This window comes from Panthera tigris, chromosome E3 (genome assembly GCF_018350195.1).
Source record: "Panthera tigris isolate Pti1 chromosome E3, P.tigris_Pti1_mat1.1, whole genome shotgun sequence".
NCBI lineage: Eukaryota > Metazoa > Chordata > Mammalia > Carnivora > Felidae > Panthera > Panthera tigris.
The window spans coordinates 37,922,263-37,948,448 of NC_056675.1; the positions used below are offsets into that span (position 1 = coordinate 37,922,263).

The 26,186-nt window shown below is 48.8% G+C and overlaps 1 protein-coding gene and 1 long non-coding RNA gene across 11 annotated transcripts in view; both read left to right on the plus strand.

Moving 5' to 3' along the window:
- Nucleotides 1-12,307, plus strand: part of LOC102958492 — a 36,344-nt gene extending 24,037 nt beyond the window's left edge. For 3 of the 10 annotated variants that reach the window (XR_006212324.1, XR_006212315.1, XR_006212323.1), the window contains 3 exons: nt 1,859-2,015; nt 4,700-4,778; nt 5,413-5,924. This is a non-coding gene — a long non-coding RNA (uncharacterized LOC102958492). Of the gene's footprint in view, nt 1-1,858; nt 2,016-4,356; nt 4,479-4,699; nt 4,779-5,412; nt 5,925-8,569; nt 9,289-12,147 lie in introns of those variants that run through there. The other 7 variants (XR_006212316.1, XR_006212322.1, XR_006212321.1 and 4 more) reach the window with 7 other exon arrangements.
- Nucleotides 12,308-23,526: 11,219 nt separating this feature from the next.
- Nucleotides 23,527-26,186, plus strand: part of ADCY9 (adenylate cyclase 9) — a 120,094-nt gene continuing 117,434 nt past the window's right edge. The window contains exons 1-2 of the mRNA XM_042972417.1: nt 23,527-23,609; nt 23,888-25,623. Coding sequence (XP_042828351.1) covers nt 23,931-25,623 — 1,693 coding nt within the window. The 5' untranslated portion in view covers nt 23,527-23,609; nt 23,888-23,930. The remainder of the gene's footprint in view (nt 23,610-23,887; nt 25,624-26,186) is intronic.

Consider the following 26,186-nt stretch of genomic DNA (forward strand, 5'->3'; position numbering starts at 1 on the left):
AGCATAAGCAGGAGAGGGGCATGGGAGGGCTAGAGAGAGAATCCCAAGCAGGCTCCGTGCTGTCAGCGTGGAGCCCGATGTGGGGCTCAAACTCACAAACCAAGAGATCATGACCTGAGCCGAAAACAAAGTTGGACACTTAACTGACTGAGCCCCCGCCCCGGCGTCCCCCAGTGTCCTAATTTTTAAACTTAGAGCATAATCAGTGAGTACCCAAAGGCAATTAGCATTTGTGAGATGTAAAAATGTCACTGGATTTGCTCGTTTATTCAGCCAACACTTCTCGGCTGCTGGCTGCATCCAAACTTCCGAGCCAGGCTGGAGGAGTCAGATTCAATCCCGTGCATGCGCGTGTGCTTCCAGGGCTGGACGCTGAGGGTGAGGACGCAGAGGCCCCTGGCTCAATGAGCGCGGCCTACACATGGGAAGGGAAGACAGGGAGAGCTGCTTAGTTCCCTGGTGTTGAAGGGCAGGATCCTTGGGGGGAGCTGGAGCCTGTGGGGGGAGGAGGGTCTCAGAAGGAGGGGGGGCTGGGTGCTGTGCTGGTGGGGGATGTGGCACCAGCCTCACCTTAGTCTCCTGGCAGCTGGCCACCTTAGCTAAGTTTTAAAAAGTCTCTGTAGGGGCACCCGGATGGCTCAGTCGGTTGAACGTCTGACTCTTGGTTTTGGCTCAGTTCATTATCCCAGCGTTGTGGGATCAAGTTCCATGTCGGGCTGAGCGCAGAACCTGCTTGCTTAAGATTCTCTCTCTCCTTCCCTCTGCCCCTCTTCCCTGCTCTCTCTTGCTCTCTCTCAAATAAAAAAAATACAAATCAGAAAATATGTGCAGTGTGTTACACTGAGATCGTGTCTGTATATCTATTATATCCATATATCTATAGCTGTCTTTACAGATCATCTGTATCTTTGGTGTCTGTACACACACACACACACACACACACACACACACACTCAGGCAATGGATGGGTCAGGGCGGGAGAACTCTGAAGGTCTGGAAACAAGTTTTGATTATTTGCAGGTTTCACTTCTCTGTTTTTGGAGCAGGGTGTTTTGGCTCTGGGGAGTGGTGAGAACATCCTGGGTGTGTCCAGCACCCTAGGTCCCCCCAGCCCAGCCTTTAGGTCAGAGGATAGCTGGGAGCAAGGGGTCCAGGGTGGAGGATGTGGGTGGAGCCTGAGGGTGCCTCCGGGGTGGGTGTTGATGCTGGGAGAGCCCGAGGGCTCTGTCCTTAGTTACTGTGTTGGGGTCCAAGCCAGAAGTCCAGTCCCTCAGGTGGGCTGGTTTGCTTTGCTGCCGTGCAGACCACACTGTCTTCCCAGGGACCCATCCTCCTCCTTCCTGGAGAAACAGTTTGGGAGGCAGCAAGGTCATTTTCCTTGATGAAAGTTGATGCGTTCACATACCCACGTAGCGGTGAGTTCAGATGACTTCGATGTGATAGAGCCTGAAGCAATGATTCGTCCAAGAACAGGCAGCAGAGGGAAGGGGAAAGAGGGGACATGCTGAGGCTCCATTAGCCACTGATCGCTCAGTTTGAGTCAGTTTACAGGACCTTAGCTTGTCATCTGTGAGGACAGCAGAAGGCTGCATGGGGCTTAGCCAAGTATTGGGGCCTTGGAGAGGAGGGAAGGAAGTCAACAGGGAAACCGCAACCGACGGCTTTTGAATTTTCTAACACGTCTACTGGCATTTGCAAATAACTGTAGTCGCCAACATTTATTGAGCACTTACTGTATGCCAGGAACTGCACAAAGTGTCTTATATCTTTATGAGGTTATTTTGGATGGGAAAAATTACATCTTTATTTTTATTAGCTCCTAATGGATATTTCATACTTCCTTCAATTGTGAATACAGGCATCAGACCACAATCTTCTTATCAGACCACAACATTAGTATTTGCCACCTTGGACATCACAGGTACAGAGTCAAAGAGGACCAGCACCGCAAATCTGTTGAAAAGGCCTGGACTGTTGTTACCGAGTTGGTATTGCAAACTTGGTGGGTGCAAACGGTGAGGTATATTTTTTCTTTTTCTTTTTTTCATTGCTTTATGAGCCAGGTCAACATAAGCACCGAGGAGAGATGCCTGGATTGCTCCCAAAGAGGAGGCAATATGAGCATAATTTTCAAGTTATCCCTGATGGAAATTTCCACGAATGTGTCTTTGAATTGAGGGGTCAGTTGATTGGATTCATATGGAAATCTGCAAAGGGCTCTGAGTAACCAGTCTCCTTCACTTTTTTGTTTATGTTTTTCCTCTTCATTCACTCTTTGTTACTGAGATATAATTCACATTCCATGAAACCCTTTTAAAGTGTGCGATTTGGTGGCGGTTATCATATTCACAAACTTGTACAGCCCTCATCACCATCTTTCCAGAACATTTTCATCACCTCTGAAAGAGGTGATGAAACTCCCCACCCACCTCAAGCCCCCACCCTGGGAACCACTAATCTACTCTCTGGTTTACAATGTTTTGTAATTTTCATGGTACAAGTCTTGCACTGCTTTTGTTATATTCATTTACTTTTTTTAATGATTATTTATTTTAGAGAGAAAGAGAGAGCATGAGTGAGGGAGGGGCAGAGAGAGGGACAGAGGATCCAAAGCAGACTCCATGCTGACAGCAGACAGCCTGATGTGGGGCTCGATCCCACGAACCATGAGATCATGACCTGAGCTGAAGTCAGATGCTTAACCAACTGAGCCACCCAGGCACCTGTCAGGTTTTTTCTACTTCGCTGTTCCTCTGTCCTTCGCAGAGACCTTCATTCTCAAGCCTCTTGTCTCATGATTGCAAAGTGGCTGCTGCACTGCCAGGTCTCACACTTCCATTCCAGGCAGGAAGGAAGGAGGAAGGGTGAGAGGATGCAGAGCTTTCATTTAGCAAGTCCTTATCTTCTTATTTAGGAGGCGACGCCCTCCCTCAAGCTTGGGAAAGCCAAGTGTCTTCTTTTATTAACTGTCTTATTTAATCCCTATTTTAATGGTCTCAAGTAGGTAATATTTTCCCTGCTTTACAGATGTGGAAGCATAGAGAACTTAGTAACTTTCCCAAGATCACACTGTCCGGGGCCGAGCTAAGACTAACAGTAATAACACACTACATTTTTCCAGCCTGTGTTCCGCTATTGCATACAAAGCACTTCCCCATTTGTTTCTCCATTTGGGTCTCGCAAAACTCTGAGATGGGCAAGGAAGGTATTGGAATAGCCTCATTTCGCAGGAGAGGAATTTGAGACGCAGAGAACTAAACGGTGACTTACCCAAGGCACCCAGCCAGCAACTTTCATTCAACTGGGTTAATCTCAGGTCTAGTGTCCTGTCTTCTGGACCCCCTTGAGAGGTCAAGGAGCACTTTCGATGAGGGAGACAGACACACAGAAAAGGTGCAAATGGATTTCATGTGCTTCAGGTTTGCATAGGCTCAGCTTTTAGGGGGCTTTTCTGCTGATTCTCTGCTTCCTTTTTTCCTGTAGTTTCCATCCCTGTCATATATTTATTTTCTGACAGGAAATTTGTGTCTCTTCATCCCCTTTGCCATTTCACCCATCCCCACCCCCACCCCAGGCCCCTCTGGCAGTCACTAGTTTGTTCTCTGTATGAGTCCACTCATGTTTTGTTTTGCTTCTTTTTGGATTCCATATGTAAGCAAAATCGTATAGTATTTGTCGTTTTCTATCTGACTTATTTTACATAGCAGAATACTCTCTAGGTCTATCTATATTGTTGGGAATCACAAGATCACATTCTTTTTTATGGCCGAGTAATATTCCAGTGTGTGTGTGTGTGTGTGTGTGTGTGTGTGTGTGTGTGTGTGTGTGTGTATGTGTGTGTGCATACACACACATCTTCTTAACTGTTCATCTATCCATGGCACTTAGGTTGTTTCCATATCTGGGCTATTGTAAATAATGCTGTAATAAACATAGAGGTGCATATATCTTTTTGAATTAGTGCTTCATTTTCTTTGGAGAAATACTCAGAAGGGAATTACTGGTTTATATGGTACTTCTATTTTTAATTCTTTGAGAAACCTCCATACTGTTTTCCATGGCAGCTGTGCCAATTTACGATCCCACCAACAACGCATGAGGGTTCTCTTTTCCCCACATCCTCACCAACACTTGTTATTTCTTTTGTTCGTTTGTTTTTCATGTTTATTTATTTTAAGAGAGAAAGAGAGGGAGAGAGAGAATCCCAAGCAGGCTCTGCGCTGACAGCCCCAACGTGGGGCTGGATCCCATGAACTGTGAGGTGATGACCTGAGCCTCGATGATGACTGAGGCTTCATGGACCGAGCCACCCAGGCACCCCTCAACACTTGTTATTTCTTATGTTTTTGATTTTAGCTATCCTGACTTGCGTGAAGTGACGTCTCACTGTGGTTTTGATTTGTGTTTCCCTGATGATGAGTGATGATGAGCATCTCTTCGTGTGGATCCTGGCTCTGCTGTTCCTGCCGGGATGGGGGGTGTGTGTCTGGGACCAGGAGGAGAGGCACCAAGACTTTGTCTTAGAATAGACTTGGCATGCAGAGGGGGTCTGCATCGCCTTTCTCAACCAGTGGGTTTCACTCTTTGCGCATGTGTTTTCCAGCTTCACTTCCTGAGGCATCTGCTGCTGGAAGGGGGGTTTCCTAGACTGAAAAGTCAGACTCCATCTTAAATATTATCTTCCTCTTCTTGAACACAGGTAACACAGAGGAGTGGATGTTTCCTGACAACCTAGTTTGATTACATGGTGAAAGGACAGAAGAGAAGACCAAGTCCAAGTGAGTTTTCTGCTGGCCTTGATAGAATTAAATATGGTTGAAAAACAAAACAAAATAACACTCCCAGCTCATCCATTTTTTTCGAGCCTATGTGTATCATGACAAATGTGACACCTAGCTCTGACCTAGGTGCCTGGGTCATGGGTCTTTGAGAAAAACCTGTTAGTGGTTTATAGAAGAGCAGACATGAAGGCTCCAACTACAGAGAATAGATGAATTCAATGGATTGCTGTGTTTGGATATAAATATGCCCATTTTAAAATACAAGTATGATATTTTGATAGTGTTAAGTAAGAAAATGATGGTAATCACACAGTGAGCAGACTGGTATTATTATGGCCTTACCATGGTTCTCAGTATGGAGGCACATAGTAGGTACTCAATAAAATATTCATTGACTAACTTTTGGAGCCAAGCCAACTTAATGAACTGATCACTGGAATTTGGACACCACAAAGAGTTAATAATTGTAAAGTATCCTGTGTATTCTGTGGTTATTCCATGACCTCAAATCATCTCTCAAATAAACTATTGTCAAATCATTGTTGCAAATTACAGGACAAAAGTCCGAACCTAACTCCACTTTCACGGAGGGAACCTCACGTGCTAATCATTTCTTTCCCACCTTTGCTAGTGGTCTGAAATGCGTGCCGCACTGGCTGCTGACATAAGCAAGCACACTGCCTGCTGGTTCAAGGGGCTGCCCCGGGAGCTAATTACAGACACGAGGCCGTGTGGCCGGCAGACCGCTGCTGGATGTGATTAGAGGGTTTTGGACTGTTGCCATCTGCTCACTTTCATGGACACAGGGGAAGCAGCCAGGGTAATGTCCCCCTTTAGGCCTGTCTGCCCCATCCTCCAACCTTCCAGCTGCTCCGGCTGATGGCCTTGGAGGCGTCTTGACTCTTGTTTCACATTCTTCATCAGATCCACGAGCAGACCGGCTGCCCTGCTTTGAGCATGTATGTGTCATCTCACCAATGTTACTTGCCTCTGCTGGAGCTGTGCTGGACCAGGCTCCCGTCATTTCACAACTGGGGCTACAGAAGCAGCCTCCTGGCTGGTTTTCTTGCTTCTGCTCTGCGTTTTTTGTTTTTCAAATTTTTTAATATTTATTTATTTCTGAGAGAGATTGAGAGAGAGAGCGAGAGAGAGAGAGAGCACAAGCGGAAGAGGGGCAGAGCGAGAGGGAGACACAGCATCTGAAGCAGGCTCCAGGCTCCGAGCTGTCAAGCCCCTGACGTGGGGCTTGAGCCCACGAACCATGAGATCATGACCTGAGCTGAAGTTGGACCTTCAGCCTACTGAGCCACCCAGGCGCCCCTGCTCTGTCTTCTTATGCTTGGCGTTCAACACAGTGGGTAGGGGGATCCTTTTTACAGATTTAAGACATCACGGAACCGCACTCAATTCTTCTCTGAATTCTCCAGATCCTCGTCCTGCTCAGAGGAAAACCTCAAGTCTGTCCAGGGGCTTGTCACCCCCATGGTTCTTTGAATTGATCTGCCACTCTCCCTGGCTTTCTGGACTTAGGCCACACTGGCCTCCTTCCTGTTGCTGGAGCACATCAGGCAGGCTTCGGTCTCCACACCATTCCTGCTGCCCTGATGGCTCCCTCTGCCTGTGGCGTGGTTCCCCAGAAAACCACATGGTCCCCTCTCTCACCTCCTTCAAATCTCTGTGCAAATGTTTCCTTCTCAGTGAGACCTGATCACCCTATTTAAAACTGCAGCTAGGCCTGAAGCCAAGACTACATTGTGTATTAACTGACTTGAATATAAATAAAAAGAAAAAAAAACAGAGAAGGCGGCAAATCATAAGAAACTCTTAAATAGAGACAACAAGCTGAGGGTTGATGGAGGGGAGGTGGGTGGGGGGAGTGGGCTACATGGGTGATGGGCATTAAGGAGGACACTTGTTGGGATGAGCGCTGGGTGTTATATGGAAGTGATGAATCACTAAATTCTCCTAAAACCAACACTACACTATATGCTAACTATCTTGAATTTAAATAATAAAAAAAGATGGGAAAAAAATAAATAAAAGATAAAATGCATGGAAAAGAAATAAAAGCTACAGCTATGTATTTAGAACTATGTGTTAGTTTTGCTATAGGTTTTTTTTTTTGTAGATTTAATAAAATCTTGGTTTGTGAGCATAATTCGTTCCAGAAACAAGCTTGTAATCCAAAACACTCACATATCAAAGTGAATTTCAAGAACCATCGGCTCAATTGTGATCATGTGACATTCGGTGTCACACATTACTCATATTGCAAGACATCACTCATTTATTAAGTTAAAATTTATTAGAAATGTAGGAAATAATCAGCATTTATTAGAAATGTAGGAAATAATAAACTAAAAGGCAACCGACAGAATGGGAGAAGATATTTGCAAACGACATGTCAGATAAAGGGTTAGTATCCAAAATCTATAAAGAACTTATCAAACTCAACACCCAAAAAACAAATAATCCAGTGAAGAAATGGGCAAAAGACATGAATAGACAATTCTCCAAAGAAGACATCCAGATGGCCAACTGACACATGAAAAAATGCTCCACATCACTAATCAGGGAAATATAAATCAAAACCATAATGAAATACCACCTCACACCTGTCAGAATGGCTCACATTAACAACTCAGGCAACAACAGATGTTGGCGAGGATGCAGGGACAGAGGACGTCTTTTGCACTGCTGGTGGGAATGCAAACTGGTGAAGCCACCATGGAAAACAGTATGGAGGTTCCTAAAAAAATTAAAAATAGAACAACCCTATGACCCAGCAATTGCACTACTAGGTATTTATCCAAGGGATACAGGTGTGCTGTTTCGAAGGGACACACACATCCCAATGTTTACAGCAGCACTATCAGCAATAGCCAAAGTATGGAAAGAGCCCAAATGTCCATCGATGGATGAATGGGTAAAGAAGATGTGGGATATATATATACAATGGAGTATTACTCAGCAATGAAAAATAATGAAATCTTGCCATTTGCAACTATGTGGATGGAACTAGAGGGTATTATGCTAAGTGAAATTTGTCAGAGAAAGGCAAATATAGTATGACTTCACTTGTATGAGGACTTTAAGACACAGAACAGATGAACACAAGGGAAGGGAAGCAAAAATAATATAAAAACAGGGAGGGTGACAAAACATAAGAGACTCTTAAATATGGAGAACAAACAGAGGTTCCTGGAGGGGTTGTAGTAGGGGGGATGGGCTCAATGGGCAAGGGTCATTAAGGAATCGACTCCTGAAATCATTGTTGCACTATATGCTAACTAACTTGGATGTAAATTAAAAAAAAATAAAATTAATAAAAAAAATTTATTAGAAATGTTTGCTTGTCTTGCGGAACACTCACACAAGTTACAAGCAATCCAAGGTTTTACTGTATTTTCTTTTTAAAATATTTATTTATTTATTTACTTATTTATGTATGTATTTATTTATTTTTGAGAGAGAGAGAGGGCATGAGCACGATTGGGGGAGGGGCAGAGAGAGAGAGAGAGGGAGAGAGAATCCAAGCAGGATCCATGCTGTCAGCACAGAGCCTGATGCGGGGCTTGAACTCATGAACTGTGAGATCATGACCTGAGCTGAAGTCAAATGCTTAACTGACTGAGCCACCGGGCACCCATGTAGGTACTTTTTTGTTAGGTTAAGGAAGTTTCTGTTCCTAGTTTGCTGAAGCTTAAAAATTATTGAGTTATTGAATTTCATTGATGTTACTGATTTTTCTTCTTCTGTACTGAGGTTGTCATGTCCTCGTTTACTAGGTTACTGTGGTTAACTGTATTAGTTTATTTTCTGATATTAAGCCAGCCTGCATTTCTGGAATACCCGCGGGGCCCATTAGGGAGACCACAAGCAGAGCATGGCAATCTTGCCAAGTTGAGGAGACAGACATAGGCATGTGGAGAGTCTGAAGCAGCTGGAATTTGCAGAACAGAGTCCCAGAGAAGAGAATCCTATGCAGAGAAAGAGTTCTAAAAATCTGGAGACTAGTCCTGAATACTAATGCTACACATGCACAGAGTGAAACCACGAAGCAGGTCCAGGGACGACTGCAGAGCTGTAAACTGAACCACTCCTGGGAAATACTCCAGGTCCGACCAGACGAAGTGGAGAGTCCTCACTGAACACATGGGCATTTACAGAGACCCCAGAAGGGTCAGCCTCACTAGTTGAAGTGAATTGTTTCTACAGTAAAGACTATTCAAGACATGTCCAAACAAAGCCTAAAAATACTCTGTGAGAGAACTAACCTCATGTGTAAATAACATAGCTTCCTATCAGAATAAAGCCTGATACTCTCGAAAATAAGGCAACAAATCCCGTGACTCGACAATGTACAATTCATAATGTCCATCATCCAATAAAAAGTTATTTGACATGAGAACAGGCAATCAAATGTGATCCATAATCTGGAACAAAAACAGTGAATGGAAATAGACTCAGAAATTGTAGAGGTGATACGATTAATAGGCAAGGACTTTAAAACACTTATTGTAGGGGTCCCTGGGTGGCTCAGTCAGTTAAGTGTCTGAATTCGGCTCAGGTTATGATCTCGCAGTCCGTGAGTTCAAGCCCCACGTCGGGCTCTGTGCTGACAGCTCAGAGCCTGGAGCGTGTTTCAGATCCTGTGTCTCCCTCTCTTGTCTGACCCTCCCCCGTTCATGCTCTGTCTTTCTCTGTCTCAAAAATAAATAAAAGTTAAAAAAAATTTAAAACACTTATTGTAAATATGCTCAAAGACTTCAAGGAAATTACGTAGTGTGGAGAAGAGTATAAGATATAAAAAAAAATCCTAAATGGTCCTTGTGGCACTGAAAATTTTATCAGATGGGATCAACAACAGATTAGACTCTGCAGAAGAGTAGATCAGTGAACTTGTAAACACAGTAATGGATTCTATCCACACTAAAGCGTAGGAAAAAAAAAGAAGCAAACCCCACCAGATCCTCTCGGACCTGTGGGATATTGTTGAGCAGGATGTATATGTGTGATCGTGTGTAACAGAAGTCCCAGAAAGAGGAAGGTCAGGAAAGAAATAGATTTGAAGAGATAATGGCCAAAGTGTCTTCTTCATTTGATGAAAACTATAAAGAGAATTATAGACAGATCTAAGACACTTAAAGAATCCCATGCAGAATAGACATAAAACCAAAGCAAGACACATCATAACCAAATTGCTGAAAACCAGTGATAATAAAAAAAATCTTAAATTTTGAGATAAAAAGATATAAAATACAGAACAAAGGTTAGAATTACTCCAGATTTCCTGTCATATACGACGGAAGCCAGAAGACATCAGAACAACACCTTTAAAGCACCAAAAGAAACAACGATCCATCTAGAATTCTATATCCAGTGTGGTAAAATTATTTTTCAAAAAACTTTTTCAAATACACAAAAGCTGAGAGTTTTTTCTTGTAGATAATGTACTATCAAATATTAGAGAATGTTCTTCGGGCAGAAGAAAGTGATACCAGATAGAAAATTAGATGTATATATAGAAATGAAGACCACTGGAGCAGGGGAAATAGACAGAAACGTTTCTCATTTAAAAATTTTCTTTACAAGATAATTGACTATGGCAGGGGTGCCTGAGTGATTCATTCAGTTGAGCGTCTGACTTTGGTTCAGGTCATGATCTCAGTTTGTGAGTTCGAGCACCACGTTGGGCTCTGTGCTGACAGCGCGGAGCTTAGAGCCCGCTTCCAGTTCTGTGTCTCCGTCTCTCTCTGCCCCTCCCCTCCTCATGCTCCATCTCTCTCTCTCTCAAAAACAAATAAACATTAAAAAAAAAAGATAATTGACTATGGCAAAGAAATCTTGTGGTGTGGAGTTTATAACATACGTAGGTGTAAAACGAGTGGCAGCAATAGCATGCAGATTTGGAGAGGACAAACAACAAAACATTCCCTCGACCCTTCTGTAATTTGGCCATACGACTGTTCTGATCCGTGTGATATGAGCGTAAGTGCTGTGTGCCTGCCTTTCTTCTCTCCTTCCTCCTTCTTCCTGTCTAGATTTCCAGAAACTGTCTTAGACAAAAGGGTGACCTTCAGATATTGGACATTGACTTTTCTTTCGTTGGACAATGAAAGAGCGACAGGATCTAGGGAGCCTGGCTCTCCGTCTGGATTGCCAGGCCAGTCCCCGAATAAGCCTTCTGCTCATATCACAGTGAGAATGTGGGAAGCTGCTGTAATTTGGAGGTTTTCTCTAACCTGGAGCTGAACCCAATTCTAACTAATAAGATTGGATATTTGAAAGAGTAGCAGTTGGTAAGTCTCTGACAAGACAATCTAGCAAAAAAGACACAAATAAATTATATGAAGATTTCATTTCTTTTTCTTTTTTTAATGTTTATTTTTGAGGAGAAAGAGAGAGAGAGAGAGAGAGAGAGAGAGAGATAGAGTAGGAGGGGTAGCGAGAGAGGGAGACACAGAATCCGAAGCAGGCTCCAGGTTCTGAGCTGTCAGCAAAGAGCCCAATGCAGGGCTAGAACTCATTATGTGAGATCATGACCTGAGCCGAAGTTGGACACTTCACCAACTGAGCCACCCAGGCACCCCAATAATATGAAAAATTTAAAGAAGGATATAACCATAAATGCAGCAGAGGTCACAGGGATAATAGACTATGAAAAAGCCTATTGATAATTTTCACATGCAAAAAAAAAAATTCTAGAAGAAAATCACTAAAATGAAGTCAAGAAAAAGAAACTCTGATGTTCGTAGCAGCATTATTCACAAAAGTAAAAGGGTAGAAACAATCCAAATGTCCGTTGATGAGTGATTGTGGGACATACGTACAGTGGCGTACCTTCAACCTTGAAAAGCGATGAAATTGTAACACATTCTACAATATAGATGTACCTTGAGAACATTATGCTAAGTGAAATAAGCCAGACCCATAAGGACAAATAGTGCATGATTCCTCTTATATGAGGCACTAGAATGGTCAGATTCGTAGAGAGAGAGTAGGACAGATGTTACCAGGGACTGGGGGCAGACAGAAACTAGAAATGAGTGTTTCATGAGGACAGAGATTCAGTGTGGGAAGATGTAAAGTTCTGGAGTTGGTGGTGGTGATGGTTGCACAACAATATGAATGTACCTAAAAAAAAAAAAACAAACAACCTTTATTTGTTTTGAGGGAGAGCGTGGGGGAAGGGCAGAGAGAAGAGAGAGAGAGAGAATCCCATGCAGGCTCTGTGCTGTCAGTACAGAGCCCAACATGGGGCTCGATCTCACAAACCATGAGATCATGACCTGAGCAGAGATCAAGAGTCGGAAGCTTAACCAACTGAGCCACCCAGGTGCCCCACAATTTTTTTTCTTTTTAGGTATTGTGGGACAGGAGGATTTTTCAGTGTATCCAGGCCTCCATGCTGTTACAAAGGGAACAGGGGCCGTGACATTCTCAAGCTTCTAGCCTAATGACCTCTGCTCTGTGCATATCCTTTCTTGGCATTTACATAACTGGAAGGGTGCATATATATAACATTATAGTCACAGTTATTAGAGATCATTTATTATTTTTTAAGTAATCTCTACACCCAACATGGGGCTTGAACTCACAGCCCCAAGATGAAGAGTTGCGTGTCCTACCGACTGAGCCAGCCAGGCGCCCTGGTAACCGGCCATTAGAAAGAGCAGACCTCGCTTCGTGACCAGCGGGAAGCCCTCTTCTGAATGACTGCCCCTTGTCCCCAGGCCTTTTCGTCATGGGGATTGGCAAGCGAAGTCTGCTTGGCCTCCCTGTGTGATCCAGGCTTATGAGCCAGGGGCCACTTTTAGAGCCACCGGTGGGGATGACATCCGTTTGTCACCCGGCCGTGAGCTCTTGGGTGGAACCAGCTCCCGCTGCCCGCCTGTCAGAGCCTGCGTGAGAAGGATGCCGTTCTTTCCTGACAGCTTCTACCTTCACAATCACCTTAGCCTCAAAAATGCACCAGGAATTCACGCGGCAGCGGCACATTCCAAATCCCTGCGTAGGGTGGCCGCGCCCAGATTCCACAAGAGAGCCTCGGCAGACCTGGCTTCCCCCGCCTGCCTTCCCCACCTCCTCAAGTGTCTCTGCCTCGTGACTTTGAGCCGTGGTGCCATCAGGCAGGGACGTGTCTGCGTTTTTGAATGACATCATCGGTCCCAGATGAGAGGTAGGTTTCTTCTTCACCCCAAGCACATTTCTGCAGCCCTCCTGGTTCCACCTTCGTAGGCAGATACAGCTGGGTGGGGGGAGGTCTGCTGAGCTGCTCTGTGCCGAGCCTCCTCTGCAGGGGCACCCCAGGTACCCACACTCTGCCTCACGAATCCTCCAAAGGCTTCTGAGACTCTTGTCCACCTGGTCCCACCCTGCCCATGCTGCTTGCTTGGCTCATGTCCCCTCTGCGCTGCAGTCCAGCTGGCCTGCCCGACCTTCCCAGCACAGCCCGCACCTTCAGAGTCCCCCGGAGGCTCCTCCCCTCCCAGGGCCCTCCCGGGACTTGCAGGGCTTCGAGGCATTTTCTCTCCCCACCCGTGTCTTATCCCCCTTCCGTGCTTGCTGGGAGCAGACAGTGGGGCTGTTGAATATAATGGCAGTCCAGAATTGCATGTGGCCAGTTGTGTCTCTGAGCTCCACCTGGAGCCAGTGAGGAAGGAGACCTGCCAGGTCGCTGCCGTGTCCCTGTGTCTGCAGCCAGGGCGCTCCTGCATGGCCACCGTCTCTGGCCGGGCACTGATGGGGTCACACCTCCTGTAGACAGTACTGTGGCCACAGCCTCAGTGGATAAGGACTCAAAGGAAGCCCAGCTCGGGGCTGAGTTGTCAAATGAGGTTAGCCCCTCCCCCCACCCACCCTGGAAGGGCACTGTGGCCTGGCTGCAGCAGAGACAATTAATACTAACTCCATCTTCTCGGGATACTTAAGCGGCCCAGGAATGCGAGTTTAGGCTGTCCTGGCAATGCTGCCCGGGCTCTTTAGGATTTTCTTTCCCCCATCTCCCTGAATCTTAGGGAGTGCTGACTGTGCCCTGCCTGGCCCTGGGCTGTGTATGCTTGCTGCCCCGGGAACCAGCACACCGGCCCTGTCCACCTGTTGTTGGATGATGGGTCCCACTGCCTGCTTATCCAGTATGTACTTGTCCCAAGGTTGTAGCAGGGGCAGCTACCACCGCCCTCCTGCCCCCACTGAAAAACAAACAGGGTGACACTGCAGGTCTAAACCTGCCTGGTACGTACCAGGAACCCAGTACAAAGGAGCTGGATGGAACAGGAGAAAATTGAACGCAGCTGAGTTAGAAGGGGGCATTCAGGGACGCTCCTGAGTTCAAATCCCCCTAAACCTTGGTTTCTTCAAAGGGTGATTGAGGATGGGGGCGCCTGGGTGGCTCAGTCAGTTAAGTGTCCGACTTCAGCTCAGGTCATGATCTCTCAGTTTGTGGGCTCGAGCCCCGAATAAGGCTCTGCACTGATAGTGTGGAGCCTGCTTGGGATTCTGTCTCTCTGCCCCTTCCCCACATGTGTGGGCTCTGTCTCTCAGAGTGGATAAATAAACTTAAAAAAAAAAAAAAGGGTGGTTGAGGAAGGAATAAGACAGTAAATGGAAATGCCAGACACAGAGCAAGCGACCACAGTGGTAATTATCGTTCTCAGGGTGGGACAGAGACAATAGTGAGCTAGACCCGCTTCTGTTGGGGAATGGCTCTGTGGCGGTGGGGGCCAGCCCCAGCTTGGGTGACTGCCTCTGTCCTGGGGGCATTTACATTGTCCCCTGACCTCCCAGCACTGTTCTGAGGATCAAAGGAAGGAGCATGGGGGCAAGCCTCTTGCAAACCATAAAGTATTTCATAAACCCCAGACGTTTGTATTACGATGGACACGGCGATTATCTGTGTCCCAATGCACTTCTACCCCAGTGTCTTCGAATGTGCCTTTGAGTAACTCAAGGTGTGGGGGAAAGGTGGTTTCCTAGTTTTGGATGTTGCCAGGATTTGAAACGTGCTTAAACTTGGCTCCCAGACAGGCTGAAATTAAACTGTGACACACGTTCCCTGTCCAGCGGCCTGGGATTTTGCAGCTGGAATGCTGCTTCTCATAGCTTTCTGTCTATCCTCCTGTGATTGCCAACCAGCTTCTATCGGCAAGTGCAGGGAGTCGGGGACAGGTTAGACGGGGGCTTCTAGACCCTGCAGCCCGGCTGCCCCAGTACCAGACCTTTCTGTGCCCCATCTCTGCCTCCCAGGGGTAGAGAGCCTTCGAAGAGCTATCCACGCATCTGATTTTTATCTTATTAAATTTTTTTTATGTTTATTTATTTTTGAGAGAGATAGAGTGTGAGCAGGGGAGGGGCAGAGAGAGAGAGGGAGACACAGAATCCAAAGCAGGCTCCCCGACGGGGATCTTGAACTCATGAACGGTGAGATCATGACATGAGCCAAAGTCAGACGCTTAACTGACTGAGCCACCCAGGTGCCCCCCATGCATCTGATTTTAGGTTGCAGTATGGTTGATAACACAAGCACGTCCACGTTGCTAGGGAAGCACACAGAGGGTCAACTTCTCAGTCTTGAGGAAGGGGGCGGAAGTTCACGGCTTTCCTTGAGGCTGCTCCTGCAGTAAATCCCACCTCCAGCACCCAATATTCCTGTCCCTGAATATCCTTGGCTGGAGAGACACAAAAAGGGCAATTGCGCAGGGTGTGTGTGCGGACGGGGTGGAGCCACAAAAAACGATTGGATGGAGGCAGTGGAAAATTTAAAATAGATTTGTTGTTTTATTCCGCTTGTATATTGATAGGCTTATGAACGATCATTATTATTATTATTCATTGTGGTGGAATGCATCTGAAAAACTTACCATCTGTATTAGTTGGCTAGGGCTGCCGTAACAAAGTAGCACAGACCAGGCAGCTTAAACAATAGAAATTTATTTTCTTCCCATTCTGGAGGCTGGGAACCCAAGATCAAGGTGTTGGGGGCATTGGTTTCTTCTGAAGCCCCTCTCCTGGGCTTGTGGACGGCTGTCCTCTTGTGTCCCTTCAGATCATCTTTCTCTGTACATGTAAGTGTCCAGATTTCTTCTTCTGATGAGGACGCCAGTCATCCTGGGGTAGGGCCCGCCCTAATGACCTCATTTTAACTTAATCACCTCTTCCAGGAGCTTATTTCCAATGCAGTGATATTCTAAGAAACTGGAGGTTTGGACTTCAACATATGAATTTGGGGGAGGGCATGATCTGGCCTGGAACACTACAAATTGCCTGCCATAACCTAACCACTCTCGCAGGGAGCGGGAAGGGCAGCAGAGACACCAAAGTGGGGACCACTGGCTCTTCTTTCCAGGCTCCCCGTCTCACAGTTGCATCTAAGGGAGGATGTGGATGTTGCCCCAAATTATAACACTATTCTTAGAAATCATGAGCCCCAAGACCCTTTTTTAAAAAAAAAAAATTAATGTTTATTTTTTGAGAGAGATAGAGTGTGAGTGGGGGAGGGGCAGAGAGAGAGGGAGGCGCAGAATCCAAAGCCGGCTCCGGGCTCCGAGCTGTCAGCACAGAGCCTGATGGGGGGCTCCGACTCACGAGCCGCGAGATCATGACCTGAGCCGAAGTCGGACGCTTAACCGACAGCCACCCAGGCTCCCCAAGCAACAAGACTCTTAAAACCAAAGGCGTCTTATGTGTTAGAGTTGTAGTCAAGAGCGCTCTTTGGAAAGACGGCAGAATCTTCTTCAGGCTGGGCTGCTCACTGTACGTGAGAAAGGCTTGTCTCCCTCAAACAGGCCTGGTGGGTTTTTATCACGACTTGTGTGAGGACCCTGTTGTGAAGCATTGAAACATGAAGCATAAATGACAACAGCACAGAGATCCCAGAGATTCCTCTTCCAGGAAACACTGTGCTGGTTGCATACAGCCTGGACTCAACAGCATGGAGCTTCTCACATACTGAGTACTGTAGATGGCACTGGACACTTCCTCCTGGAGTGTTTTATGTTGGAAAGCAATCGTTATTTATTGGCATTGTGGTAACACTTGTCTGGCTCACAACTTTTCTTTCTGAGTAGTGTCGGTAAGAATCTGATAGGATCGTGTGCCTAAATATACCCGAGTATACGGGGATCCACCAGGATAGATACGGATGGATGAAGCTAACAGTTTGTGGGTTCATCATGCACATGACTGTCCTAGCAAGGCTCCTGAGTAAAAGCCAGCAGCTGTCCAACAGCTCAGAACCATCCGGAATAGTGTTTTGCTAAGGGAAGGTTTAGATACCGAACCCTCAGTTTTCCTGCCGTTGTTGCTTCTCAGCTGAGTGGAAGCCAGGCTTAAAGAACCTTCTCTGGAAAATCTGACTAATCCAGGGAAGGGCACTTGTAAGTGCTGACATGGGAGGGGGTCCCCCCCAAAATGTCCCAACTACAACATTCTAAGGCAGTAAATGATCATAAGAATCACCTGGGGAGGGGGCGCCTGGGTGGCTCAGTCGGTTAATCGTCTGACTCTTGGTTTCGGCCCAGGTCATGACCCCGAGATTCATGAGTTCGAGCCCTGCATCAGGCTCCACGCTGACAGTGCGGAATTTGCTTGCGATTCTGTTTCTCTTTCTCTCTCTCTTGCTTTCTCTGTCTCCCTCAAAATAAATAAATAAACTTAAAAAATTAAAAAAAAAAAAAAGAATCACCTGGGGAGGGGGTGCCTGGGTGGCTCAGTGGGTTGAGCACCGGTCTCTTGATTTTGGCTCAGGTCATGATCTCACGATTTGTGGATTGGGACTCTCTCTCCCTCTCTCTCTCTCTGCCCCTCCCCACTCATGTGCACTGTCTCTCTGTCTCAAAAATAAATAAATAAAACTTAAAAAAAAAAAAAGAATCGCCTGAGGAGGTTTGAAATGCCCTCCTATACTCCTTCCTAGCCCCAAATGGTTACATCAGAATTTATGAGGCTGGGGTCAGGTCATTAGTGTTCAAAGCATCCCAGTGGTTGTAGCAAGTAGCTGGGCTGAGAAGCACAGTGCAAAAGGGAAGCCTGTTCCTGGCAAGTCCTACCACCTGCCCTGAGTTTCTGGTCAGTTTTTTTTTTTTTTAATGTTTTTATTTATTTTTGAGAGAGAGACAGAGCATGAGCAGGGGAGGGGCAGACAGAGAGGGAGACACAGAATCGAAAGCAGACTCCAGGCTCTGAGTGGTCAGAGCTCCAGGCTCTGACTCCAGGCCCTGAGAGCCTGACTCAGGGCTCCAACCCACAAGCTGTGTGGTCACGACCTGAGTCGAAGTCAGACGCTTAACCCACTGAGCCCTCCAGGCGCTCCTAGAGACTCTCTAAACAGAAGTGACTGGATTCCTCCTCTTTCTTACCTCACTGGTCAGGGCTGACCTCCACCCCCCGTGTGGCCTCGGGGTCTCCTGCAGCTCTGCAGCTCTCAAGATGTTAGGGGTTTGCTCTAGTCTGCTGTGAAGCGGGCAGAGTCCCTCCTGCCGTTCATCTTCTGTGTCTGCACCGTCAGAGGGGTCACCTGGAGTGCCCATTGCACCCTCACTTGCAGAAGGTGATGAAACACTTTGTAGGAGTTTCCCGGGACTGCCACGACAAACTTGGTGGTTTCAAACACCAGCATTGTATTTGCCCACGGTTCTGGAGGCCAGAAGTCAGAACTCAACGTATGAGCAGGGTCAGCTCTCTCTGAAGGTGCTCAGGGAGGCTCCTTCCTGTCTCTTCCAGCTTCTGTGGCTCCTGGAAACACTTGGGGTTCCCTGGCTTGTGGACGCATGTTCCAATCTCTGCCTCCGTCTTCCCCATGGCTTTCTTCTCCCTGCGAGTCTCTGTGTCCTGGGCACCAGTCACGGGATTTAGGGCCCATCTGAATCCAGTAGCACCTCATCTTAACTAATTCCATCTGCCAAGACCTATTTCCAAATATAAGGTCATGGTCTGAGATTCTGGATGGACACGAATGGGGCGGGGGTGCTCTTCAATCCACTGCACAGCTCCCAGGCAGTCTTTCTTACACCTACGCCATGTCTCCTTAGCGTTGCCCATGAAATGGGATGGAAGTGACAGTCCAGCAGGAGCTGGGCCAGGCTGCAAATCTGAGTGACACTCACCAGGTTTTACCCAGAATTCCCCATCCTCTCTTCATCAACCTCGTTGGGTCAGCCAACCAGCTCCCTACTAGAAAATGTGATTGCCCCTGGGCTGGTTCTCCCTGGCCCCATGGGGTCATAAATATGCCCATCACGTATTTCAGCTTTAGGTGCCAGCCAGAGCCTCTACTCTAAGATGTAGGTGGAGAGAGCTCTAAACTCACAAGCGTTGCATCAGATATTACTTATTTTGGTTATTAAAAGCAACCAAGAGCTTAACTATTTCACACACATCCTCTCTTACAATTCCCATGTGCATTCATTCCATAAGCTTTTTTTTAAGTTTATTTATTTATTTTAAGAGAGAGAGAGAGACAGAGAGAGAGAATCCCAAGCAGGCTCCACACTAACACTGAGGAGTCTGATGCGGGGCTCGAACCCATGAACCATGAGGCCATGACCCGAGCCAAAATCAAGAGTCAGATGCCCAACTGACTGAACCATCCATGCACCCCTCAGTAGGCATTATTGAGCTATGCACCAGGCAGGGCAGGATTTGGAATTGATATAGATGGTTAGATTGAAGATTCCTGGGTTATAGTAGAGCCTGCCAGAGATTTTGGTGATCTTCCCTAATCAGCCTTCTTTTACTTTGCCTGGACATGTGACGTTCTGCCCGTGAGGAGGCCAGCCAGTGGGCTGGAGGGAGAAAATGTGGGTCTGTTCCTACACACTCATCCTTACCACGGGAGAGAAAAAGTACTCAAAGCTTGTTAACTATGGCTTGGGACGCTTGACTGGGTGAGAGCAACGAATCCCACCTTCCAGTGGGTGGTTCTCTGAGATGATTGCCCACCCGATAACCAGAAATAACGTGGGCACTGCTCAGGCCTCAGGGACCAGCATGAGCAGAATGGCCAGAGCTCCGTCTGTGTGCTGTTTATTTCGAAGCCAGGCATGTTGTCACCCTGTGCAGCTTGAGATAGTTTGGAGCCGACGCCCTCGAAGGTCAGGTGAACGTGTGTATGAGGAGGGCGAGGGTGATATGACGAGGCTGGCAACACTTGCCGAAAGCTCGGGTAGAGTTTGTGTGGACACGGTCTGATTCACAGTGCATCTGGGTGGAAGTTCTCTGCGCATCACAGAGAGAAAACCCTACAGCTCTGGCAGCAAGTTGGTTGGACGGTTTGAGAAAGCTGTTGCAACTGTCCTGTATCTGCTGAGTATTAAGCAGCATTCTGCTGTCTGGGGGTCGAGGAGAAGGGGCCCAGGGCTCTCTGGTGATTCTCTCTCTCTCTCTCTCTTTTTTAAAACATTTATTTACTTTTGAAAGACACCAGTGGGGGAGCGGCAGAGAGAGAGGGAGACACAAATCTGAAGCAGGCTCCAGGCTCCGAGCTGTCAGCACAGAGCTCGACCGGGGCCCGAACCCATGAACCGTGAGATCATGACCTGAGCCGAACTCGGATGCTTAACTGTCTGAGCCACCCGGGCACCCCTCTCCAGCGATTCTACTGCAGGTTTTAGGAGAGCATGATTAACCTTTTTTGTAGCGTTCTCCCTCACATAAAATGATTCCATTTTCTTAACCCACAGCCTTTCCCAGTTTCTTTCCCAGCTACTATAAGCCCATTGAAGACACAGATAGTGTATCTTTAGACACCCAGGGCCTAATGCATAGTGTCGGGAACATTATCCCCAATCCCAAGGGCTTATGGAATGACTCACACCCTAACCTAGAGATCAAGGAGGCTCTGGCAGTATACAGGCTTCAACAACAGAGAATGCTGTCCAAATGCTCCCAGAAGACATACGGGAGAGAAGGAGGAAGGTGGGCATGATCTAAAATCATGCCCGCATCTAGAAATCTGACATGACTAATTAATTTACAAATGCCAAAGTCACCACAAATGGTGGGTGGACTGAGATGATTACGGGAAGGGAGGAAAATCACACAGATCTTTCAGATTATTGAGGAGTGCAGGGTTGCATTAAATGGGGGAAATGTAAACCTTCAGCACGGTCTCCAAGGGCTTCCTGTCCAGCTTGGTGTGTTGGCGTGGGAGATGGTGGGGCAGGTAAAGGGCCACCATGAGGCTTGCAGAGGGTGGTGCCAGGGCTACTGAGAGCACCATGGCCTCTGGGGTCAGACCCAGTTTTGAGTCTGAGCTCTGTCCCTAGACTGTGTGACTGTGGGCACATCACTCGTCAGTCCCCAGTTTCACATCTCTGAAATAGGGAAATAACATCTACCTCATAGGGTTGCGGTAAGGACCAAATAGGTCACAAGTGAAAGCATCCAGTGGTTTCTAGCCCTTACGACATGTTCAGTCAGGGTAAGTTTACTATTATTATCTTACTTTACTGGCTTGTGCAACGCACGCTTCTGAATCTGTTTCTTCATCTGTAAAAATGGAATACATCAGAGTTGTCTGGCACACTGTTGATGCTCAAGAAAGGTTTTATTTTTAACTTTTTCTTACTTTTTGTTTTGAATCAATTTTAGACTTAAAATTGCAAAAATACTAGAGAGTTCCCCTTTACTCTGCAGCAGGCTTCCCCTAATGTAAACGCTGTATGCAATCAGAGTACACTGATCAAACCCAGGAAATTAACATGGGCATGATGCAATGACATTCACAATACCAGGACCCCATGTTCCATTTAGTCCAATTTGGGACAGTTCCTCACTTTTTGACTTTCATGACCTTGACACTTTTGATGATTACTGGCCAATTACTTGGAAGAAATATTTCTCAACGTGGGTTTGCCTGATGTTTTCTGGTGGTTAGATCAAGGTTATGTCCTTTTGGCAGGAATATCACAGTCATGATGTTGTGTTACTTTTGTTATTCTTTTATCTTTATCATGGTAAAATACATGAAACATAATATTTACCAAACTATTTTAAAGCGTACGATTCAGGAGCATTTAGTACCTTGACAGTGTTGTGTAGCCACCACCTCCATCTAGTTCCAGAACATTTCTATCACCCTCAAAAGCAACCCCTTTCCTATTAGCAGTCAAGCCCCATTCCCATCACCACCAGCTCCTGACAATCACCTACCTACCTGCTTTCTGCCTATGGATTCACCTATTCTGGGCATTTCATGGAAATGCTATCATGCAATATGCGGTCTTTCCTGACTGGTTTTTCTTCACTTAGTATCATGTTTTCAAATTTCATCCAGGTTGCTGCATGGATCAGTACTTCATTCTTTTTTATGGATGAATAATATTCCATTATGTGAACAGACCACATTTTATTTTCTAAGTCAACTGTGAAACCTGGCGTGGGCCCTGGGCTGGGCCTGGAAAGCGAGGGAAGGAAGGAGGAGAAACCCTTGTGATTGACAGCAGGTACTAAGTGTGGGGGGCGGGCAGGACTGGTGCACTAGGGAGTACAGGACTGTATTTACACTTTGCCGGTAATATTCATGGAGGCCACCATAGTTCTGCGCTTTGGGTAGCTGACTCCTTTGAAAGTTTCATTTGCGGGAGGGTAAAAGCAGTTGTTGCTGAGGATGGGGAGAGGACCCAAGCAGGGGAAAGGAAAGTCTCTGGGGCTGGAAGAGCGAGCCGTTGGTGGCCCCCCCTTGAGGCCCGAAACCCCCTTCCCCCAGCACCAGAGCCTGGGGTTCAGACTGCAGTGGTTGCGGGAAAGCAAGCTAAAGGAGGGGCTAGTGCCCCCGGGGCCCGTGCTTATTGCTTAGAGAGGAAGGGGTACCTCCTTTTCGGCAAATGCAATAGTTGCGAACTTGCATTTATACAAAAGGGTGTGCTGACGGCGAGGCGAACATTTTGATTTCCTAAACGTCGCGCCCCGTCCGTCCCTTAACTAGCAGGAGCCCCTGGTTTTCGTCCAGCGGACCTGGGGTCCCAAGCCGGGAGGAAAACGGGCGCAGCAGAACCCCGTCGCCTCCGCAACCCCCGCAAGTCCCGCAGCCCTGGAGAGCCCGCGGACACGGCGTCGTCCCCGGGGCGGAGGGCGGAGGACTTGGAGGGCGGAGCCTCAGCGCGCCCGCCCCGCCCCCGCCTCGCAAGCCCCGCCGGCCAGGCGCGCGCACCGTGCGCGTGCCCTGGGCCCGGCGGCGGCGGCGGCGGCGGCGGCGTGCGAGGGCCGCGCGTGCGCGCTGCGGCGGGGCGAGGGGCGGCGCGGGCGCGAGTCTGTCAGTGACAGCGGGAGGGGGAGGGGGAGAGGGCCGGAGATGGTGGCGGCCGCGGCGGAGGCGGCGGCGGCTGTGGCTGTGGCGGCTCTTCCGACATGAGGCAGCGGCAGCGCGGGGCACGGCGGCGGCCGCGGCCGCGGCGGCGTCGCTAGTTCGGGAGGCCGCCCCGGGTGTGGGCGGGCGGGCGTCCCGGCTCGGCGTCGCAGGAGCGGGCTCTGCCGCAGCGCCGCGCAGGGCGGCCGGCTGAGGGGCCCGCGCCCGCCGCGCCCTGCGCTCGGCGCCCGGCGTCCCTGGGGCGCGGGGCATCCCCGCCCGCTGGGCCGGCCCCGGAGGCCGGGAGCAGGCCCCGCTAGACGGGCCGCGCCGACGGGGGACGGCCGCAGCGCCGCGGGCTCGCAGCCGGCCCGCAGCCTCCCGCGGGGCCGCCGGCCTTTGACGCAGGGGAGGCGCCGCGCCGCGCGGCATGAGGGGCCCGCCGCCGCCGCCGCCGGCGGGAGAGCGGCGCGGGCGAGAGCGGCCGGCGGCGTGAGAGGGCTCGGCAGGACTCGCGTCCGGGGCCGCGGCGGTCGGAGCAGGCGAGTGCGCGGGGCGGGCGGCGCGGGGGGCTCGGGGGGCGCCGCCGCCCCGCCGGCCCGGCGCTGCCGGGTCCTCCCCGAGTGTTGCGGGCAGCCTCGGGGCGGGACGGCGCGAGCCCCGGTTAGACGTTAGCCGCAGTTTTTGTGAGCCTATGGTGCCTCTCCGAGGAGACCGCCGGGGCCACCACCGGGCACGCTGGCAGAGCTCGTGGCCTTCAGGGCAGTGTGTGCCCGTGTAGGGATAAATGCCGGTGTAACTCTGGTCGTCTCGCCGACAGGTACCGGTGACCCCGGCCGGGAAGGTCCTGAGCGCTCGGCAACATGGCTTCCCCGCCCCACCAGCAGCTGCTGCAGCACCACAGCACGGAGGTGAGCTGTGACTCCAGCGGAGACAGCAACAGCGTGAGGGTCAAAATCAACCCCAAGCAGCTGTCCTCCAACAGCCACCCCAAGCACTGCAAGTACAGCATCTCCTCCAGCTGTAGCAGCTCTGGGGACTCGGCGGGCGTCCCCCGGAGAGTGGGCGCTGGAGGCCGCCTGCGCAGGCAGAAGAAGCTGCCCCAGCTGTTCGAGAGGGCCTCCAGCCGGTGGTGGGACCCCAAGTTCGACTCGGTGAACCTGGAGGAGGCTTGCATGGAGCGCTGCTTCCCGCAGACCCGGCGCCGCTTCCGGTATGCGCTCTTCTACATCGGCTTCGCCTGCCTTCTGTGGAGCATCTATTTTGGGGTCCACATGCGGTCCCGCCTGATTGTCATGGTAGCCCCTGCTCTGTGCTTCCTCGTCGTGTGTGGGGGCTTTTTTCTGTTTACCTTCACCAAGGTGTATGCCCGGCATTACGTGTGGACCTCTCTGGTTCTCACCCTCCTGGTGTTTGCCCTGACCCTGGCTGCCCAGTTTCAGGTTCTGACGCCTCTCTCAGGACGTGTTGACAGCTCCAATCACACCCTCGCCACCAAGCCCACGGACACTTGTTTGTCTCAAGTGGGGAGCTTTTCCATGTGCATCGAAGTGCTCTTTTTGCTCTACACCGTCATGCACTTACCTTTGTACTTGAGCTTGTGTTTGGGAGTGGCCTATTCTGTTCTCTTTGAGACCTTTGGCTATCACTTCCGAGACAAAGACTGCTTTCCCCCACCCGAAGCAGGGGCCCCACACTGGGAGCTGCTGAGCAGAGCCCTGCTCCACGTCTGCATTCACGCCATTGGCATCCACCTCTTCATCATGTCCCAGGTGAGATCCAGGAGCACCTTTCTCAAGGTGGGACAGTCAATTATGCACGGAAAGGATCTGGAAGTGGAAAAAGCCCTGAAAGAGAGGATGATTCATTCTGTGATGCCAAGAATCATAGCTGATGACTTGATGAAACAGGGAGATGAGGAGAGCGAGAATTCTGTCAAAAGGCACGCCACCTCCAGCCCCAAGAACAGGAAGAAAAAGTCTTCCATACAGAAAGCCCCTATAGCGTTCCGCCCTTTTAAAATGCAGCAGATCGATGAAGTCAGTATTTTATTTGCAGATATCGTGGGCTTCACCAAGATGAGTGCCAATAAGTCCGCTCACGCCCTGGTGGGTCTCCTCAACGATCTGTTCGGTCGCTTTGACCGGTTGTGTGAAGAGACCAAGTGTGAGAAAATCAGCACCCTGGGAGACTGCTACTATTGCGTGGCAGGGTGTCCAGAGCCCCGGGCTGACCATGCCTACTGCTGCATTGAGATGGGCTTGGGCATGATCAGAGCCATCGAGCAGTTCTGCCAGGAGAAGAAAGAGATGGTGAACATGCGTGTCGGGGTTCACACGGGGACCGTCTTGTGTGGCATTTTGGGCATGAGGAGGTTCAAATTCGATGTGTGGTCCAATGATGTGAACTTGGCCAATCTCATGGAGCAGCTGGGAGTTGCTGGCAAGGTTCACATTTCTGAGGCCACTGCAAAATACCTAGATGATCGGTACGAAATGGAAGACGGGAGGGTGACTGAACGGCTCGGCCAGAGCGTTGTTGCTGATCAGCTGAAAGGTATGTGCGTTTCTTTCCCTTGTCCTCTTCCTCCCCGGTCCTGTTTGTGTTGGGGAAAATAAAAACCAAACAATCTTTTTCTAGTGTCAGTATCTGGAGGCAGATCAGTTGTCTCAGGACACCTCACCATGGGGGCATCTCAGGGCTGGTGAGACTTTTCCTCTGGTGAGTCAAATATCACAGATCTGTTCACACTGTGGCAGAGCTGACCTAGATGAGACCTTTAGGAGGGAGGACAACTTTGGAAATGGGTATCCTGCCAGTCAGCTGTTACTGTTTCTGAAATTGTGCGGGCAGGTCCTATGAGTGTAAGAGGCTCTCGGAGCCCTAAAGCAGACCGAACTTGGAAGTACTTTAATAGATTGTCTGTGTTCATTGATTGCCTCCCAATCCCTTCAAAACGTGTAAGATGTGAAGAATAAAACCTTTCTCGCCTTGAGGCCTCACTTTGCTGGAATAAGGAAGTTGGCCTAGCCCTGCATGACTCTTGAGAATTAGATAGAATTATATACCCCCCCCCCCCAAGTGCACACTGCTTTTGCCTTAGTCTCATTTTAAAAAAT